Raw genomic sequence first — 22,614 nt, 5'->3', positions numbered from 1 at the left:
GAATGTTTGTGTATTAAGGCAAGAAATTGAAATATATATATATATATATATATATATATATATATATATATATATAAATCTATCTACCATATCTATTAATATTAATAATAATGGATATTTTATTTGCACTCGTATATTTCAAACAGAAAAGAAATAACTGAACTTGGATCATCTAACTTAATCGGAAAAATTTCTTCAGTCAAAGTTGACTTTAGTTTGAGACAGATTAGACTTTATATAACACAAAATTCCAAGTTCAGCTAGAACGAGGATCAATTTAACCTCTGATCTACAGTGGCGTAGCGTCGATGTAAGCTAAAAAGCTTAGCTTCCCCAGTTAATAATAAGTTCATAATAAACCTGCAGTTTATGGAGAAAATTATTTATTAATTTTAATAGAATTTATATTTATGCGTTAAATATTGTGATGCTGCAGCTCAGGATGATTTGTGGTGCAGCAGGAAACAAGTAGCCTGCACACACCAGCTTCCAAGCAGACTGATTTCTTCTGTGTAATCCACCCCGCAGATTTTCCATCCCTTTCTAACTAAACTACCCTAGTCGTAAGGCTCGCAAGAAGCTAGCTTTAACATTTAAAATAAGTAGTTTCCGAGTTATCCCTTTTCGTCAGTTGTGCTCAGTTGAAGTGTTAGTGTGCATTGTGGCTGATATAATAAATAATGAGTGAAATAACAGTTGCTGGCACCAATTTACTTGAATTTCTTTAGGACAATTCTATTATCAAGACTGACTTACGAACAAAAGTGTGATCTGAAAAACAAATGACCGACTCCCTTGCTGTCAATTAAGGACACAACCAAAGGAAGACGCATACTTTCGTAATGATACTAATACTGTGATTTCTCTAAGTATGACGGGGAGTGATCTAATGTTATATGTATACGTGTCTATTTGTTAGAGATATGTGTAAACCGTGAAATCATATTTTACTACGTATCATTTGAGGTCATGCCTTATTGGTGTTACTTACGAGATTCCAACCAATCTTCGACTGCTGACTTGACATTGACTACTATTTATTTTAGGACTGTATCTTTGTAATACTTTTTCTCATATTGTATGAAAGACAACTTGAGTTAGCTTCTCCTGCTCAAAATTTCATGCTACGCCACTGCTGATCTAAGATTAAATGGTTTATACAATCGGGCCTAAGAGTGTTAATTTCTATGAATTTCTCAACTGCAAAAATACACATGATGTTCACTTCAATTAATCTAATCTACCATTATTGTTCTTTGATATTTCACTTGCGTCATTTGGTTATCATTGTGTTTATATATGTATATCTATATAGCGGTAATCGTTAAGTGATCTCTACATTCTTAGAGTGTGGGTCGTTCTGAAACAAGCTGTGTACCAAAATGCAGAAGTTCGTGATTTCCTGGCTGGTTCTTGCTGTGTGCAGCTATGCCTTGTCCGGCGCAAACACCAAAGTTCTTCCAAAGAGGTACCAGATTGTGTTTAATGAATTGTAATGACAATTACTTTAGAGTTTATTTTTAGAGACAAATATTTCCTATTTTATTCGAACAAGAAAAATAAAACTACAGTATATTACGATGAAAAAGTAATGGAACGGAGAAAAATTCTCTCCGGCGCCGGGATTTGAACCCGGGTTTTCAGCTCTACGTCCTGACGCTTTATCCGCTAAGCCACACCGGATACCCACCCCGGCGTCGGACAGAATTGTCTCAGATTAAGTTCCAACTCTTGGGTTCCCTCTAGTGCCGCCCTCTGCACTACGTCATAGATGTCTATGAACGAAGGACTGAAGTCCACGCATGTGCTGAGGTGCACTCGTTATGAGTGACTAGTTGGCCGGGATCCGACGGAATAAGCGTCGTCTTAAATCACGAAGTGATTTACGCATATCATATATGTTATTTTAATGTACCGAAGTACATATATTTCCATGCAGATATTCTGCGTCAATCAAAATCCCGGCGCCGGAGAGAATTTTTCTCCGTTCCATTACTCTTTCATCGTATGATGACGCAGAATATCTGCATGGAAATATCATATGTACTTCGGTACATTAAAATAATATATACAGTATATTATCTTTAAATTAAAACATTTTATACGTGAAAAAATTCTTATTTCATTTTAATAAAAACCATTTCTACGTTATTTGAATGAAAATATTTGCTAATTTTATTTTAGGGGAAACATGAAAATTGTATTTCCACTGGAATAATTTCTAGCTCATTTAAGAGAGGTGATGTGTGAAATTCTATTTTCTACATTTTTCAAACTATGTCCTTGATTTTCTGTACACATACCATAATCATTGTGTGACAGCTAATGACATGGTGAAGTTTCATTTCTGTCGATTTCTAAAACACGGACGAAATCCTGGTTCCAAACCTCGGCTTTTGAGCCGCGATCGAGGTCTGAATCCTTGTGCGATTTCTAAAACGAAGTCGAGACGCGGATTGAGAAGAAACAGAGGTTCGTGGGGTTTATACATGGCAACGCAGCTTAGAATCGATTTTTATTCGTGTACACAGTCGATATTAGAAAAAAATGAACATCGGGATTAATATTTTTATCGAATTGCAGTAAGTCGCATTCTTTTGTTCTCAGCTAAGATATTGTTATATTTAAGGAATATACGTGCGTTTAAAATACTAGGATTATTTAGTATTCAATAGGGAACGGATTTTTAGGTACCAGAATGATATTACCCAAATAATTAGCACAAGTCGAGCGTTTATGTTGTAGGACTGTGGTTGGAGCTTATCGTTTGTTCATAACTACTACCAACATTAAGAACCTGAAAACATTGTTCTAAGGAATTAATAACATAAATATTAACTTACTTACATATAGCTTGTAAGGAAAACGAAGGTTCATTGCCGCCCTCACATAAGCCTGCCATCGGTCCCTATCCTGTGCAAGATTAATCCAGTCTCTATCATCATATCTCACCTCCCTCAAATCCATTTTAATATTATTTTCCCATCTACGTCTCGGCCTCCCTAAAGGTCATTTTCGCTCCGGTCTCCCAACTAACACTCTATATGCATTTCTGGATTCGCCCATCGTGCTACATGCCCTGCCCCTCTCAAACGTCCGGATTTAATGTTCCTAATTATGTCAGGTGAAGAATACAATGCGTGCAGTTCTGCGTTGTGTAACTTTCTCCATTCTCCTGTAACTTCATCCCGCTTAGCTCCAAATATTTTTCTAAGCACCTTATTCTCAAACACCCGTAACCTATGTTCCTCTCCCAGAGTGAGAGTCCAAGTTTCACAACCATAAAGAACAACCGGTAATATAACTGTTTTATAAATTCTAACTTTCAGATTTTTGGACAGCAGACTGGATGATAAGAGCTTCTCAACCGAATAATAACATGCATTTCCCATATTTATTCTGCGTTTAATTTCCTCCCGAGTGTCATTTATATTTGTTACTGTTGCTCCCAAGCATTTGAATTTTTCCACCTCTTCAAACGATAAATTTCCAATTCTTATATTTCCATTTCGTACCTTGTCACGAGACATAATCATATACTTTGTCTTTTCGAGATTTACTTCCAAACCTATCTCTTTACTTGCTTTAAGTAAAATTCCCGTGGTTTCCCTAATCGTTTGTGGATTTTCTCCTAACATATTCACGTCATCCGCATAGACAAGTAGCTGATGTAACCTGTTCAATTCCAAGCCCTGTCTGTTATCATGGACCTTCCTAAGGGCATACTCTAGAGCAAAGTTAAAAAGTAGAGGTGATAATGCATCTTGCTTTAGCCTACAGTGAATTGGAAACGCATCTGACAGAAACTGGCCTATACGGACTCTGCTGTACGTTTCACTGAGACACACTTTAATTAATCGAACTAGTTTCTTGGGAATACCGAATTCAATAAGAATATCATATAAAACTTCTCTCTTAACAGAGTCATATGCCTTTTTGATATCTATGAATAACTGATGCTCTGTACCCTTATACTCCCATTTTTTCTCCATTATCTGTCGAATACAAAATATCTGATCAATAGTTGATCTATTACGCTTAAAACCACACTGATGATCCCCAATAATTTCATCTATATATGGAGTTAATCTTCTCAAAAGAATATTGGACAAAATTTTGTACGACGTCAACAAAAGTAATATTCCTCGAAAAGTTACTACAGTTAGTCTTTTTCCACCTACATCACACATTTATGAATCTGATGTTACATCCTTTTTCCAGGGAGGTCTTCATTCAATTTTTGTGACAAACTCTAGTTTACTTCAACGAAAATTATACCACATAATTTATTCGAAAACTTTTTCTACATTATTAACAACAGGATCATTAAATAAAATCTTACTTTTATGAAAAGAGCTCCTTGTTCACTCAAACGCAAATTGTCAGTTTTCTGACTTTTTCGTTAAGTTTATTTATGCACGCTTTAACATCTATGGTCACATCGAGTGTTTAGGATCTGTGGGTATATCAGTAGGCAGTTGTTACTATTGTTGAGTTCTTGTTTGTGTTGTGTGCTGTAGATGGCTTGTGTTCATGTAATTGAATTGACAACTTTTGTTATTTAATTGAACCAAAACTTAATGTAGCTTATTGGTATATCATCAAAAATTATAGTGTAGCCTATATGAAATAAAATATTAGTGTCATAGGTTAGTTTAGTGAAAAAAGAATGACAATTATAATATATTTTATATAGAACGTCTTTCAGTTTACGTAAACGGAAACATTTCCTACGAAGAAAATAATTCATCAGCTTATTTGAGAGCAAACACTTGAAATTCAATTTAAATTTAAATAATTTTCCACTAATTTCAAGAAAGGAACTTTAGTTTATTTGAAATACAACACTTTACACCCTGTAGATTAAGGTCATTAAAATAATCTGTTTTTCAGAATCATTAATTTTTCCTCTTCTATTTACTGCTAAATAAAGTAAGTACTATAAGAATATATTTCTGTACATACAATTAGGGGAGTAAATGTGTGATGTAAAATTGTGTGTCATTTAACAACACCGTTTATTTCTCTGTAGAATTTGGTTATTGTGGGACTAGACGAGGCTTTGTACATAACGACTTAACCAATATCATTCAGTACCGTTCTTTAATGGAATCATTACACTGTTCTTTTTTTCAAAATTAAACCTCGGAGCTATAACTAAGTATACCTGAAACATTTTGAAGGAATTCGGCATGCTTAACACTACATTAGAACAAAATAATTATTCTTAGTATTATTAAGGACTAATTGTGTCTTTTATAAAGTCTTTACTATGCCTAAATAATTATTGGAATAAGTTGTCATAATTTTATACTATTTTATTTATATTACTGTTAAATTTCACGTTTTATTTGTGCTTTAAAATATATATATATATATATATATATATATATGTGACCCCTCATTTTGAAGCTTTGAACCCAAAGTTTTCAGAACAATAGTCGTTTTCAGTGAAATTTCAATTTTTCAACATAATTTTCCTATTTTCTAAAATCCATCTCTTGTCAGTAACTGCATTTAGAATAAAACAAAACACATACTACAGTAAACAATATTACACGAAGGCCATTATCTGCAAGAATGCCGGTACATTTAGAGCTCAAATTAAATTGGTTATTAAAACTTCGAGACTTAGATCCTACTAAATAATTTACAGGTCTGATTGTGTGGTGTGTAATTTTCTGAGTACAGTTGTGTATTGGATATTAAAACATACAAAACTTGAGGTGATTTGATGACTTTATTACCATTAGAAATGAAATATTATTATAGTTAATGCCATGATGTGACTATTTTTCATTAATTATGCATATTAATGCTATATTGATGATATGAAAGTGAAACGTTTTGGGGTTATATAAGTAGATGTAGAGAATATCTTAAATTAGATCTCGATTTCTATAATTTACTGAGTGACGGCTATATAGTATACATAGTATAAGCTTATGGTATTGAAAACTATAAAACTTACGTAAGATAATAATACTGTTATTAAAAATCAAATATTTTTATAGTTATTAATCAAGTGGGGTTGGAGCTTTTTCATATATTTAATGTCGGTGTGGTGTAGATATTTATATGCGTGATTCTCTACAGTACTGACTCGAGAGAGCGCAAAAATTAGAGCTTCTAAGGAAAGACCAAAAGGTATTACCTACTTACTGAAAAATAAGAGGCCTACAAGATTTTGTAGTCTCCCGATCATTTCAGCAAGAACTCTTAGCAGGATAAAATTATTTTACCCTCTACATTTCAAGCTCTACATGCAGCAGCTATACCAAGATGCTATGTCTACTGTTCGAAAGCATAGCAAACCTGACTTTTTTTTTAACTTTCACCTACAATCCGCAATGACCTGAAATAGCTACTGCTTTACTCCCACACGAAAAACCCACTGATCGTCCTGACATTGTTACTTGCGTTTTCGCGTTCAAACTAAAAAACTGAAGGTGTATAGGTTCAAGAAAAACTATTTAGCATTAAAAAAAACATTCAGAGGGAGTATGTTTCATTATTATGGAAACAAATAACTTTCAGAATGTCTGGTATTCATCATTGAAAATAAACCTGAAAAATGTTTATTTGAACGTCTAACGAACTTAGTTTGCACAAGCCACTAGTATTATGTAAACCTAACTATGTTCAAATTTCCAGTATTCAATGTCTTCTACAATTCAGGGTCCTCATTGCCAACTGCATTTTGTAGGCTAATGTTTGTTGTTTTTTAATGAATAATATATGTAACATAAACTCTTAGCTAACTTTATTTTAACGAATACTATTGCTACTCATACTTGGAGACTCTTTACGGAAAACATTTCCTAATTTATTTGAAGAAAGGTATGTTATCATTATTTTATTTTAACAGCATAATCTATTATGTTTTGATGGTTTATTTTAACAAAAATAGTTTCCTTCATAGTCTGTTTTATTGCTACTTCATTTAATGTAAATTTTTTGTAAATTATTTAAAATGTATTTCTAGTTGTTTAGGAAACTATTTTCTAATGTAATTTAAAAAAACATGTTATTACTTATTTCAACAAAATTGACAGGTTATTTATCAAATCCCCATAACTGTGTTAAAACTTTTATGCAGTTAGTGTTGTGAACTTTGTTGAGAATGTAAGATGTATGGGATTTGAAATAAAGTTTTGAATTTTTTTTTTTTAATTTCTGTCATTATACTCCCCGCATTTAAATTTGGTAAGGCGTTAACTACTTCATAATTTCCTCCTGACTCCATGAAGTCTAGTCTAGAAACAAAAGAGCAATTGACAGTCGAAACAATTCACACATCAATATGACGTCGTTGAGTTGTTTGAAATCACAACTTTATGTTTAATATGTTACTACAGACAATTGGATTCATTTGGAAATTTATAGCACATTTAAGTACTTTGGAATCAGATTTATGCTAAATTAACTATTTCTGTCTTTATATTCCCCGCATTAATTAATCACACCCATTGTTTACAAATAAGCATAATAATATCTTATTCAATTAAAATTAAATTTAATATTTCATTAAGATTTTACACGTTAAAAAGTTAATGCAGTGTGATGCTATATTTATTTCTTACCCCTTTATGTTTTATTATGGCTGGTTGGAATCGAAACTACTGCCTTTTGAACACATGTTAATTTCAATAATCCAAAGCCTACTGTAATTAATGACGTCACCGTATTAACAAAAAATGTCAAGCTCATAAACATTTCGCGTTAACATTATTTTTGTAGTTTATTATCAACGAAAAACATTTTATTTTTTTTTTTCAACGAAAAAAATTCCAATGCAGTTAATGGAAATTGTTCATCGAAATGACATTTGTATTTTTTAATGAATGGCATGTAATTAATTAAAAAAACTGAATACAAATTTTATATATATATATATATATATATATATATATATACACAGTAGAACTTCGTTATAGCGACCTCGTTTTGTGCGACACCTAGCCTATAACGTCAAATATTCTGTGGTCCCAACTAATTCCCTATAAGACATATGCTTTTCTACCTTGCTTAATACGACAAACGTATATGCGTCTACCTCGCATATAACGTCATTTTCAACCGCAGTTTGGAATACAATTTTCTAACTAAGAACCAAAGTATTTTAAGGAATATTTTGCTAAAATCTGGCAAATATTTTACTGTTCCCTTCTATCACAAACCAGGCAGATTCCCCATCCCATTGTAACCTGCTCGAATTCATGCGGTATTAATGGTACCTGCATGCGGTCAGTTTCGACAGGAAGTTTTCACTACGTGCACGCATTTTAACGCAGTATGGCCACTAAAAGAAGTGAGTGACACTTTAGAAGCCATTAGAATTGTGAACATTTCCATGAAGCTAGAGGAGGGAGTATGAAGCTAGGAGAAGGAGCAGTGAAATTGCAACTGAAATAATGAACATAGAATTTAATTTAGAAAATGTATATTGGGCAAGTAGGAGACAAAAGAGTAAAATGACTGATTACTTGACTCCTCAGTAAATAAGTTTGGTGAGTAATGAACAAACTGTTTTAATACAGAATACTGTATTTATAATTGTACATGTATTTTATTGTGTTCATAATATGCTTAAAAGTGAATACATAAATCTAAAATAAGCCTAATTATGTTTATTATTTTTCATTTTCCACCTCACTAGACTGATAACATGAATCTCGGTTACTACGACACTCGTTTATAACAACATAATTTTCAAGGTCCATTGGATGTCGTTATAACCAAGTTCTACTGTGTATATATATATATATATATATATATATATATATATACTGTATATATATATATATATATATATATATATAAACTGGGAACGGGTTGTAAAGTACTTAACTATCTAGTATCTGTAATTAAATACATACGCGAGAAAACGTGCAATCGTCAAATTAAAAATTTACTTACTTACTTACTTACTTACTTATTTGCTTACTTACTTACTTACTGGCTTTTAAGGAACCCGGAGGTTCATTGCCGCCCTCACATAAGCCCGCCATTGGTCCCTATCCTGAGCAAGATTAATCCAGTCTCTATCATCATATCTCACCTCCCTCAAATCCATTTTAATATTACCTTCCCATCTACGTCTCGGCCTCCCTAAAGGTATTTTTCCCTCCGGCCTCCCAACTAACACTCTATATGCATTTCTGGAATCGCCCATACGTGCTACATGCCCTGCCCATCTCAAACGTCTGGATTTAATGTTCCTAATTATGTCAGGTGAAGAATACAATGGGTGCAGTCAATTTAAAAATTTACAGGAACATAAAAACAAATACCTGATGGTTAGAGCTGTAACATTTTCCCACAATATCCTACATTTTACAGATTATATTGAAGATTTTACTTCCATTTTCAACTGATAGAATTTACTACACATAAAAAAGAATATATTCAATTAGTTTATGTTAAAACATTGCAATAGGAAATAAAATGTCGCTTGCAACGTTTTTACCTTAGTTATTCAATTTACTATGAAACACAATGCTTGAACTTCCCTTATATTCCCATGCCACCACGAAATCTCTCCTTGATTTGTAGCAAATTTTTTATGTTCAGGTCTCGAGCCGAGATCGTCAGCCGCATAGAGTCAGAAGCTGACAAAATTGTGGACGCTGTAGTGGACCTACTACGGAAGTATGCCAACACCCACAACCTGGAGCCTATGCAACTGCCGAACATGCAGGAATCATTCTCCGTGGTGAGCTGTACTTCTCCTTTCATAAAAGAGTTGACTCTTTTAGACAGAAAACTATTTGGTTCGTTAGTTTATACAGTGTGCCACAAAATTCGATGGGCAAACTTCTAGGATTTGGGAAAAAAAATTTAGTTGAGAAAAACAAATATATAAGAAACTAATGAATTTCGTGATCAATTAATTATACAATGTGGAATTTTAATTTACGATACAATATACAGGGTGGAAGGCAACCTTTCACAATCCTTCACACACATAACAGATCAAGTCATTTGAGAACGTTTTGTCAAATAATATTTTTTTCATACGACCAATAGTTTTTGTAATATTTCCAGAAAACGAATGTTGCAATGTTGCAACACTGTAGACAGTAGCAGTGTTTACTTCGCGAGATCATTGCATCCCAGCATACTGAATGCCGCTCCAATCGTCTACTTGGCAGGGGTTTTGAGAGGGTGTACACACACACCGTTTTGTAAACAAAAACATCTCTTGAGAATGCAGTCAAATCGAAATTTATGTAATCGTAACATGTTAATTACATGAACTGTGTTATTCGTTATCTATGATGAAACGTTCGTTATTGTATCGTTTCAGCACTGAATTTAGTACGAAGAAACGCGTAGTTTCCGTTATATTTTAACATAATTTTATCAATAATACACTAGAATAAAAAATTATGCGTAAAACAAAATTAATACTTTAAATACAATATTATTTTACACTGAGGATCACACAGTTGATGTCACTCCAACTCAATTGCAATACAATGTTTGGAAGAAATAAATAACTTTGAAACTAAATGAAAATGATACACATTAATGTGAGGTACACTGTTAAATTTTGTACACCATTCTCTACAGTGCCTTTTAAAGGTATTGTTCAAAGCGTCCACCAGTTGCATGTCCACAACTTTCACACTCCTGATCCAGTTATCTGTCACGATATAAGCGAGCAGCTGCAGCGGCATTGTGACCAGTTTCGCCATAAATTAATAACGTGTATAAATACTCGCGATTATAAAACTGTGGCATCTCGTTGTGTTTCAACTGCTTCGAACTGCACGTAGCCTGCAACAAATGACGAAGTGAATGTAAGCGTATCGTCCGCTCCGTACACCTAGCTCATCCACATGGTTTTGCGTACGTAAGAAACAGTGTTGCCATCATTTCACATCCCTGTTCCCATGCAATGTGTACACGACTATTAATGCGATTTATTCGAAATCTATGTTATTTCCCATGCAAATACTACTGTAACATGGCCATACATAGCTTACTCTATCATCCTACATGAGATAAAAATCCAATTTTGAGCAGTTTCATGAAAAACTTAATCATAATTTCAAGTTACAAAAGATCTTTTTTTTTTTTTTTTTTTTTTTTTTTTCGAAAATCGCCCTTCTGGGGACAAAATGTTATTAGACATTTTCGCGTCGTTTTTCTATTATAATCGAGCACCGATATGATTAAATTTTGTCTCTGTTGAAATATGACTCCGTTTTATTTTCTTGTCCATTATTGATCTCGTAGTTTATTTTATTAAGGGACTCCAAGACTGAGTTATGAAATTTTTACAATTTTCATCCAATTTATTTCACTCTTTAACTATTTTGTAGAACGCATTAAGGACAAGATGTGTGAAAATTTTGAGAATAATAGGACCGCTAGTTCCGAAATTAATTTCATTTTAATTATGTAAATTTTTTTATGTAATCAAAGTATTTCAAGCACTTGTAATTAAATAGAGCAAGTTCAAATTTTTTTATACGGACCCTGATTCACGGGCAATATTTTCACTTTGAAAAAGTCATGAGATCTAAGGTACTTTAAGTACAGTAAATTTTCGAAAATCAGACATTTACTTATTTATACTTTTAGATATATTATATTATAATTTTTAACTCCTAATTTTCAAGTTACGTAAGATTTTTCAATATTAGATCTCAGAAAATAATATATGTATGGACACGTAAGAATACATTCATTGAATATCTTTAAAACAGCTTGCGCATGGTGCATTCTGAATATAAAAAATGTAGTTTCGAGAAAAACGTAAATTTGTGAAAAGAAATACAATACTGACATATACGGAACAGGCATATATAAAATTCGTTCCTGTACCTCAAAGAAGACGTAGAGGCAACAAACCTCTTATTGCCAACTTCTTAAGTGCCCTAGGAATGTTTTCGTACAAAAAAACCGAAAACTGATTTTTTTTTACAAATTTTGTGTAAAAACTGAGTTCTAGTCAAGATGACTATAGTCTAGCGTCCTTAACACTTAAATTGGCAAAACTTCATTCTTACTCTAGTTTATTAAGCCTTGCCGAACCGTAAAGAAAACAACTATCGCAATTAAAATTATAGCATACTAGTGGCTTGTGCAGCAAATGCTGCAAACTAAGTAAATTAAACGCTCAAATAAAAAAATTTTCAGATTTATTTTCAATAAAGAATCCAGACATTTTGAAAGTTATTTTCTTCCATAATAACTTGAACCTATCCACCTTCAGGTTTTGAGTTTCAACGCGAAAACGCAAGTAACAATGTCAGAACGATCAGTGGGTTTTTCATGTGGGACTAAATAATAGCTAATTCAGGTCATTGTGAATTGTACGCGAAAGTTAAATAAAAAATATCAGGTTTGCTATGCTTTCGAACAAAAAACATAGCATCCTGCTATATGGCGACCTTGAAATGTAGAGGGTAAAATCATTTCATACTCCAAAGAGATCTTGCTGAAATGATTGGGAGACTACAAAATTTTCTAGGTCTCTTAATTTATCAGTAAGTAATACCTTTTGGTTTTTCCTTAGGAACTGCAATTTTTGCACTCTCTCGAGCCAATAGTGAAGAGAATGATGCACATAAATATCTACACTACACCGCCATTAAGTATATGAAAAATACCCAACCCCACTTGATTAATAACTATAAAAATATTTCATTTTTAATAGCAATATTATTATCTTACGTAAGTTTTGTAGTTATATAGCCTACTACATAGCCGCCATTCAGTAAATTATAGAAATGAAGATCTAATTTCATATATTCTCTATATCTACTTATATAACCCCAAAAGTTTCACTTTCATATAATCAATACAGCATTAATACGTATAATTAATGAAAAATAGTCGCTTCATGGCATTAATTATAATAATATTTAATTTATAATGGTAATAATGTCATCAAACCATCTCAAGTTTTGTAGATTTTAATATCCAATACACAGTTCTTTTCATAAAATTACACACCGCAGAATCAGACCTGTAAATTATTTTTAGTAAGCCTTGAAGTTTTTAATAACCAATTGAATTTGAGCTCTAAATATGCCAGCAATCCTGCAGGTCATAGCCTTTGTGTAATAGCCTATTGTTTATTGTAGGCTAGTATGTGTTTTGTTTTATTCTGAAATGATGCAATTAGTTCTCAAAACTGACGAAAGATGGATTTTGGAAAATATGAAAATTATGTAGAAAAAGTAACGCTTCACTGAGAGTTACTATTTTTCTGAAAAACTTCGGGTTCTAAGCTTCAAAATGAGGAGTCATTTATTAAAATCCGTTCAGCCGTTTTCCCGTAATTTCCATTACCAGTTCAAATTATATATTATGTAGATAGCCTATTAACCTGTTGTATCCTATAGGATACTTTCTCAATTTAAGGGTTAACTATAGTCCTTTCAGGTGCATAAATCGCAGGAAAGCATTCTTGAATTTCTCTATGACACTAAACACATGACTATACTTTTCTTTCATTACTGCAGACGAAAATTTTTTGCTCTATATGAAATCCCTGAACCATGACTTGTTAGACACAGAAAAGTGAAACTCAACAATATACACAATAACAGTCAACCGTCTCTTCATCGGCCATGCATATCCTTGAATATCAGGGCTGACAGCTACCTACTGCCGACTATGGTCCCGTACGCGAACGTGGAAAGATAAAATGTATGCACTAAGATGAAAGTCATTTAAAATAACCGACCTCATTTCTGAAAATCATCCATTGTTGTTCTTGTATTTATTGCTAAATAAATTAGGCAATTGCAATAATATATTTGGATACAGACAATTAGGAGAGTCAATTTGTGTTGTCAAATTGTGTGACACCGATTATCTGTCTGCAGGATTTGGGTATCGTGACGTTAGACGGAGATCTGTACCTAACAAACGGCTGGCTGCACGATTTGACGACGATGGTGCGGAATGGTGAGGCTTCTGTGAAGACCGAAGGAAGCCTCGTACATATTTCTACCAATGTTGAATTCAGCACCCTGCACGTAAGTTTTATAGACCCTGCTCAAAATGCTAAGTGTCTGAGTCAGCTTCAAAATAATCACAGCATTAAAACAACTCTCCAGATGTGAGCTCAAACCATAACGAGATAATGGTAGAATGAGACGTTTGAATATATCGACGTAGAAATTAAAATAATATATTTGTGAGTTACGGAATTAATGAAAACATAAAATAAAATATAACTTATACCCTACAGTATAACATATAGGCCTACTTTTACTATACATAGGAATTTACAAGGAAAATCAATAATTTGTAAATACTATATTCCCTGTATGTTTCACAGGAAAATGTTATAAGGAAACTCTTTTTATTTATTCGTACTTTTCTGTCCAAGGGCAGGTCTTTCACTGCAAATCCAGCACTCTTCCTTATTATACGCATTCATCTCTGGAACTCTCTACCACAACATGTCAGAGACTGTCGGACATTGTCTAGTTTCAAAAATAAATTAGAATTGCACTTTTTGAATTAGATTCCTTTCAGTTATAAGCCATTTTCTCTGCCATAGTTTTGTAAAAATATAGGCTATGTATTTCTTTTTCCTTCTTTTCCGCCTTTTTTTTCTCTTTATCAGCCGATGAATTTATTATCATAGCCTTTTTATCGTGAATTTTATTTGATTTTCGTATTTCTTTCTTTTACATTATTATTTTATTACATTTCATTTTGATATATTCTTCCTTACGTTTTTCCATATTAACCATTTGTACTAAATGAGTTGCTTTCATTATATTCCAATGTATTTTACTTTCTCTTTTTTCTATTATGGTATTATTTTCATGTTGTGTAGTGTCGATTTTATTACGCTATTATTATTAATATTTTTTTAATAATATGTTAGTATTTTGTTAAATCTTTTGTTGAATCTTAACTGCTTGTATACTTCGTGACCTGGTAGAGTGTAAGAGAAGGCCCTATGGCCTTAAATCTGCCAGTATAAATAAAGAATTATTATTATTATTATTATTATTATTATTATTATTATTATTATTATTATTATTATTATTATTATTATTATTATTATTATTATTATTATTATTATTATTATTATAGGAGACGGCCTCCAGATATGGAGGGTAGCTGCGAATATATTGAATAAGCAGTCGTGGACAGCCGATAAGGGGTGGTCCTCCAGCTTGGGGGTTGGGCGAAGGGCTAACAACCCATCACCGTAAAAAACAGCTTGTTACGTATCCCTATAATAAGCCTCGGAATAGGACTGATTCTCTGGCACGACCACAGCAAAGGAATAAGGATTTGAGATTTGGCACTTGGAACGTAACTAGTCTTTATAGAACAGGAGGGGTAATATTAGTAGCAAAAGAACTAGCTAGATATAGAATAGACTTCGTAGGAGTACAAGAGGTTAGGTTAGATGGGAATGGCATATCACAAATAGGAGATTACTTGTTGTATTATGGGGAAGGAAACAATAATCACCAATTAGGAACAGGATTCTTTGTTCATAAAAGAATAAAATCAGCAGTAAAAAAGGTCGAATTTATCAGTGACAGGTTATCATATTTAGTACTGAAGGGTAGATGGTGCGACATCATAGTTATAAATGCTCACGCCCCTACAGAAGAGAAAGACGACCATATAAAGAATAGCTTCTATGAGGAATTGGAACATACTTTTGATCAGTTCCCTAGATATCACATGAAAATTTTATTGGGGGATTTCAATGCTAAAGTAGGACGGGAGGATATTTTTAGACCAACTATTGGAAAAGAGAGCCTACACGCAATTAGTAGTGACAATGGAGTTAGATTAGTCAACTTTGCCACATCGAAAAATTTAATTGTCAAAAGTACAACATTCCCCCATAAGGATATACATAAATATACTTGGACTTCTCCAGATGGATTGACACACAACCAAATAGATCACATCTTGATAGATAAACGGAGATATACTAGTATAGTAGATATTCGAACTTTCAGGGGTGCAGACTGTAATTCTGACCATTATTTGGTGATTGGAGAATTAAGAGAAAGATTATCAGTAGCCAAGCGAGTAGAGCAACAAGTTAATATTACTAAATTCAATATTTTGAAATTAAAGGACGAGGAAGCTAAGCAAAATTATCAGGTCGAAATTTCGAATAGGTTTGCCAGTTTAGAAAGTTCCGACGAAGTTAAGAAAGAATTAGATGTTAATAGCGTGTGGGAAAATATCAGAGATAATATCAAAATTGCAGCTGAGCAGAGCATAGGTTATTATGAAACTAAGAAAAAGAAACCGTGGTTTGATGAAGATTGTTGCATGGTAGTAGAAAGAAGGAAACAGGCAAAATTGAAATTCTTACAGGATCCAGTTGAGGAGAAGAGAGATAATTATTTCAATGAAAGACGGGAAGCAAGTCGTACACTTAGGAATAAAAAGAGAGGTTACTTGAAGGAAAAACTGAATGAGGTGGAAACAAATAATAAGAATAAAAACATTCGAGATTTATATAAGGGTATAAAGGAATTTAAGAACGGATATCAGCCAAGGGTAAACGTGATCAAGGATGAGAATGGTGACTTGCTTGCAGACTCTCCCTCAATCCTAAACAGATGGAAAAACTATTTTGCGCAACTACTAAATGTACATAGGCCAAATCGAAATGATCGGGACGAAATTGAAATACAAACTGCTGAGCCATTTATACCCGAACCCACGCTTTCAGAAGTCGAAATTGCGATAGAAAATCTGAAAAAGTACAAGTCTCCAGGTATCGATCAAATTCCAGCAGAATTAATACAAGAGGGTGGGAGTGCATTATATAGCGAAATTTATAAACTTGTACTTGCTATTTGGGAAAAGGAAATTGTACCAGAACAATGGAAGGAGTCCATAATTGTACCTATTTTTAAAAAGGGGGACAAAACCAACTGTGGTAACTTTCGAGGAATATCACTTTTGTTGACGTCGTACAAAATTTTGTCCAATATTCTTTTGAGAAGATTAACTCCGTACGTAGATGAAATTATTGGGGATCATCAGTGCGGTTTTCGGCGTAATAGATCGACTATTGATCAGATTTTTTGTATTCGACAGATAATGGAGAAAAAATGGGAGTATAAGGGTACAGTACATCAGTTATTCATAGATTTCAAAAAGGCTTATGACTCGGTTAAGAGGGAAGTATTATATGATATTCTTATTGAATTCGGTATTCCCAAGAAACTAGTTCGATTAATTAAAATGTGTCTCAGTGAAACATACAGCAGAGTCCGTATAGGTCAGTTTCTATCTGATGCTTTTCCAATTCACTGCGGGCTAAAGCAGGGAGATGCACTATCACCTTTACTTTTTAACTTCGCTCTAGAATATGCCATTAGGAAAGTTCAGGATAACAGGCAGGGTTTGGAATTGAACGGGTTACATCAGCTTCTTGTCTATGCGGATGACGTGAATATGTTAGGAGAAAATACACAAACGATTAGAGAAAACACGGAAATTTTACTTGAAGCAAGTAGAGCGATCGGTTTGGAAGTAAATCCCGAAAAGACAAAGTATATGATTATGTCTCGTGACCAGAATATTGTACGAAATGGAAATATAAAAATTGGAGATTTATCCTTCGAAGAGGTGGAAAAATTCAAATATCTTGGAGCAACAGTAACAAATATAAATTATACTCGGGAGGAAATTAAACGCAGAATAAATATGGGAAATGCGTGTTATTATTCGGTTGAGAAGCTCTTATCATCCAGTCTGCTGTCCAAAAATCTGAAAGTTAGAATTTATAAAACAGTTATATTACCGGTTCTTCTGTATGGTTGTGAAACTTGGACTCTCACTCTGAGAGAGGAACATAGGTTCAGGGTGTTTGAGAATAAGGTGCTAAGGAAAATATTTGGGGCTAAGCGGGATGAAGTTACAGGAGAATGGAGAAAGTTACACAACACAGAACTGCACGCATTGTATTCTTCACCTGACATAATTAGGAACATAAAATCGAGACGTTTGAGATGGGCAGGGCATGTAGCACGTATGGGCGAATCCAGAAATGCATATAGAGTGTTAGTTGGGAGACCGGAGGGAAAAAGACCTTTAGGGAGGCCGAGACGTAGATGGGAGGATAATATTAAAATGGATTTGAGGGAGGTGGGGTATGATGATAGAGACTGGATTAATCTTGCACAGGATAGGGACCGCTGGCGGGCTTATGTGAGGGCGGCAATGAACCTTCGGGTTCCTTAAAAGCCATTTGTAAGTAAGTAAGTAAGTATTATTATTATTATTATTATTATTATTATTATTATTATTATTATTCCTCTTACTCTCCGAATATGATCCATATAACTTAATGTCGTTTATCATCTGGTATCTTCTTCTGCCCCGAACTCTTCTCCCGTTCACCATTCCTTCCCGTGCATCCTTCAGTAGGCAGTTTCTTCTCAACCAGTGACTCAACCAATGAATATGACATTGAGTTTTTACAAATATTTTCTTGTCAGTATTATTTCTTGTATTTATACAGGAAGCAAATCATTTAAACTGCTGTAAGTTGATAAAGCTTGCTGAAAACTGATACCTAGCGAATGCATCTCTACTTGCAGATGTTGTACGACTACAGTGTGGAATTCATGGGTCTGAATCCCACCGGACTACTGAAGGGCACGGCTGATGACCTTATTCTCTATGTGGACCTTACTGCCAATCTGGATACCTATAAAACAACGCTTGGCAGCCTGGGTGTTCTCACTGTTGGGTAAGTGTACTCGTATTAGCGTTATTATTATTATTATTATTATTATTATTATTATTATTATTATTATTATTATTATTATTATTGTTGTTGTTGTTGTTGTTGCTGCTGCTGTTGCTAGTATTATTATTATTATTATTATTATTATTATTATTATTATTATTATTGCTCTTGTTGCTATTATTATTATTATTACTATTATTATTATTATTATTATTATTATTATTATTATTATTACTATTATTATTATTGTCATTGTTGCTGCTATTATTATTATTATTGTTGTTATTGTTACTGTTGCTGCTATTATTATTATTATTATTATTATTATTATTATCATTATTATTGCTATTATTATTATTATCATCATTATTATTATTACTATTATTGTCATTGTTGTTGCTATTATTATTATTATTATTATTATTATTATTATTATTATTATGATTATTATTATTGTTGTTGTTGATGCTGTTGTTGCTATTATTATTATTACTATCATTATCATTATTATTATTGTTAGATCCAAGCTTGAATATGCATCTGTTGTATGGAACTCCATTACTTCCACTGACTCGGCTAAATTGGAGAATATCCAAAGAAAATTTATTTCCTTGTGTTCTTATAGATTTTTACCAAATTCCGATTATAACTATGAGATTAAATGCAATTATTTCAATTGCGGTAGTTTGTTCACCAGACGTCAGGATCTTGATTATTTATTTTTTTGCAAAGTCATTAAGGGTGATATTGATTGTGAATCTTTCATAAGCAATATCAGTCTTCGTATTCCTGCTAATGGTTTAAGATTTCATAAATTGTTTTATAATAAGAATCCTAAATCTCTCTCTCCGGTCTGCAGATGCATTAAATATGCTAATTTGCATGGATTCAACTTGGATCCATTTAATGTGTAGTATATCTTTGAGTTTTAACTCACTGATCTAATTTATTAATTATTTGTCCATATATTTCTTGCATTTGGTCTATTGATTCATGTAGACCATTCCATTATTTCAATTCTCATTGTACTAATTTTATAATTTTATAATTATTATTTGATCAATGATTGATGTAGACCATTATATTGTTTGTATTTCATCTCATTGCCATTTTCTATCATTCATTCTCATCATCATTTGTTGTTTTGTTCTGTTTTGTATCGTGCAAAACTGTAATTGGCCTTGTGCTGTTGTTTTTGCACGTTAATATTCTAAATAAATAAATAAATAAATAAATAAATAAATAAATAAATAAATAAATAAATAAATAAATAAATAAATAAATTGTTGCTATTGTTATTGTTATTATTATTATTATTACTATTATTATTATTACTATTATTATTACTATTATTATTGTCATTGTTGTTGCTATTATTATTATTGTTGTTATTGTTACTGTTGCTGCTATTATTATTATTATTATTATTATTATTATTATTATTATTATCATCATTATTATTGCTATTATTATTATTATTATTAGTATCATCATTATTATTATTACTATTATTGTCATTGTTGTTGCTATTATTATTATTATTATTATTATTGTTGTTGTTGTTGTTGCTGTTGCTATTATTATTATTATTATTATTATTATTATTATTATTATTATTATATTATTATTATTATTCAAAAGAATGCCGAATAAGGAAACTCAGAAGAAAATCAATCAATCCCTCACTGTGACTCATCAACCTCTGAAGGTTTATGGTCTCAATCACAATTTTCCTCCAAGCTTCTCTATCTTCTCCCAGAGTCCTATTTCCTTCCTTCTACTCGTTCCAAATCTCTTTGCACCTAGTCTTCCCAGCGCAATCTGTGTCTTCCCAAAGGTCTTCTTCCACCTGTTAATTATTCCCAAGTAACTTCTATCAGGAATTGTTCTTCTCTTCTTATTACACGTCCCAACCAGCCCGTTAAAACTTACAATGCAGCTTCATGTACAATATCTGATTCCGGACAGAAGTATCTGCTCTCCTATGTGAGAGCGTTTTGGGAAGAATGGTGTAGCAGTCATTGAATATTTGTACCAGCACATCTTTTCTTCAGGTTTGTGAATAATGTTCTGCAGTATCACTATGCCCAAAAGTACACGTATTTCAGAGTCTGTAGTAGGCCGCCACGAATTATTTTCAGCATTCTGTGAACACTTATTAGCATGCCGAATCGTCTCCTCGAATATAATGTTGATGAGGTCATTATTAAAGAATAATTTTAAAAATTGAGAATTATCGTTATCAGAAACAATGTTAAAATTTCAGGGAATGAGGGCCTCGGAGGTGCAGAAGAAATGGTGCCAGATGTCTTCTATTCAAACCACTGTCGAAAAGACGCGACATCAACTGATCTGAATTTGTTTGTTCGACTCTATAACTTCGTCTTCTGATACCGATGTTTCATTTCCTAATCTTCTACAGGAATATATTCCTGATCAAAAGTTTCGGAATCACTAACTTGATCCATCTTTACACAAAACAGCACAAAAAACACTAAACACAAACAGAAACCGCCAAAACTAACTAGCATCTACTCACTACTGTGTGTGAATGCTATTTATGAGCATAGAATTCCACTCGCAAGGAAGAAGTACAAAAAACACCACCAGATATAGCAATATCACTAACTTCTGTAGCCATCTAGTGAGGAAAAGGTTAATGAAAGAATGGAAACATATATATTCGGGATATAATCCTTAGCAGCGAAAATGGGACTCAAACGAGTTAACTCGGGTTAATAAATTTTGACACAAGTTAGCAACCCGAGTTAACTCGGGTTAATCAGGGAAGTGGTTAAGTGAGTTGTATAGGAGAGCAAAGTAACATCCTATTCCTTTTATGACCCAGCTAACAATTGTTATTCATTTGTTAATTATAAAATTTAGAAATATTTTGCAGGCTCACGAGATGGTATAGCAGAAACATTTCGAAAATATAGGCTGCTGTATCGACATTCGATAAGAATAGAGTTGCGAGGTTTTCGAAGTAAGCCGACGATATGTTTTGGACACAAGGATTTGGATTTTGAGTGTCTTTTTGTACTTATTTCCCAAAACTTACTTTCCTATATTTATCACAAAAAATTAACATATTAAATGCTCCCAAAAATAAGAAACGATACAATTGAGCAAAATAAGTAATAACTGAATTAATCATCAAGCTTTCTTGACGTTCCACTTCCAAAAAACTTTTTAAAATTTAATTTCTGACTTTTAGCTTCCAAATGTTCATTACCAAATTTTTGTACCAAATTTTTCACACACGATTTCCAATTCCGTCTAATGCTTTTTTCTCTTTTAATTTCTGCAATTTATGGCTACAAAAATGATTTATTGTTTCTTCTATATCCAGGCAAATTTCTATACAAATCGAAGGAGGTGATGTTGAAGAAGCCGTTGTCAATGCTATCTCCGGTCTCATTGAGCCCTACTTCGAGAACGACATCCTGGCTTTCATGGAGGAAAAGATGACGTCGACTCTAGCAGAGGCCCTTGAGGACTTCGACATCCGTGATATTATCGGCTATTGATAAGATAGTTTTGATAAACTCTGTCCTTAAATACTGGTTCATAAAAATTACAGGATTCTACAACATTTGAAGTACTGCTGTATGGAATTGATCAAAGGTCTGAACTCTTATAAACGGCTGATAAATGTTGAAAAATAAAGATTTACGTAAAAACTAAAACGCAGTTTTATTCAGAGAACAACACAGTGTATTTATGTAACAGCGGCTAATATAAAATTTAAATAAGTCCGCCAATTTATAATTAAATACGTGGGGTGTAACTTTAATAGTGGCAACACTGCTGTAAAAGCGAAAAGAGACGGAGTTCATTGTTGTCACTTCTACCACATGTTAGTCTATGTCTGCCCTCTCCCCCCCCCC

At 32.9% G+C, this 22,614-nt stretch overlaps 1 protein-coding gene across 1 annotated transcript; it reads left to right on the top strand.

Moving 5' to 3' along the window:
* The first annotated feature begins 1,309 nt into the window (after positions 1–1,309).
* Positions 1,310–22,413, top strand: LOC138695092 (mite allergen Der p 7-like). Its single transcript, XM_069819481.1, has 5 exons — positions 1,310–1,468; positions 9,574–9,715; positions 13,848–14,000; positions 18,573–18,724; positions 22,077–22,413. The coding sequence occupies exons 1-5, from the start codon at positions 1,383–1,385 to the stop codon at positions 22,252–22,254; spliced, it is 711 nt and encodes a 236-aa protein (XP_069675582.1). The 5' UTR covers positions 1,310–1,382; the 3' UTR covers positions 22,255–22,413.
* The last annotated feature ends 201 nt before the right edge of the window (positions 22,414–22,614 follow it).

The sequence above is a fragment of the Periplaneta americana genome, chromosome 2 (genome assembly GCF_040183065.1).
Source record: "Periplaneta americana isolate PAMFEO1 chromosome 2, P.americana_PAMFEO1_priV1, whole genome shotgun sequence".
NCBI lineage: Eukaryota > Metazoa > Arthropoda > Insecta > Blattodea > Blattidae > Periplaneta > Periplaneta americana.
Note: the sequence above shows the minus strand (reverse complement) of the source record. Positions and strands in the feature narration are given on the sequence as shown.

Excerpts from the sequence above, each read along its gene's own strand:
- LOC138695092 (XM_069819481.1), top strand. The coding sequence starts at position 1,383 with ATGCAGAAGTTCGTGATTTCCTGGCTGGTTCTTGCTGTGTGCAGCTAT. Across the intron at positions 1,469-9,573 it reads ACCAAAGTTCTTCCAAAGAG|GTCTCGAGCCGAGATCGTCA; the intron begins GTACCAGATTGT and ends TTTTATGTTCAG. Across the intron at positions 14,001-18,572 it reads TTGAATTCAGCACCCTGCAC|ATGTTGTACGACTACAGTGT; the intron begins GTAAGTTTTATA and ends CTCTACTTGCAG.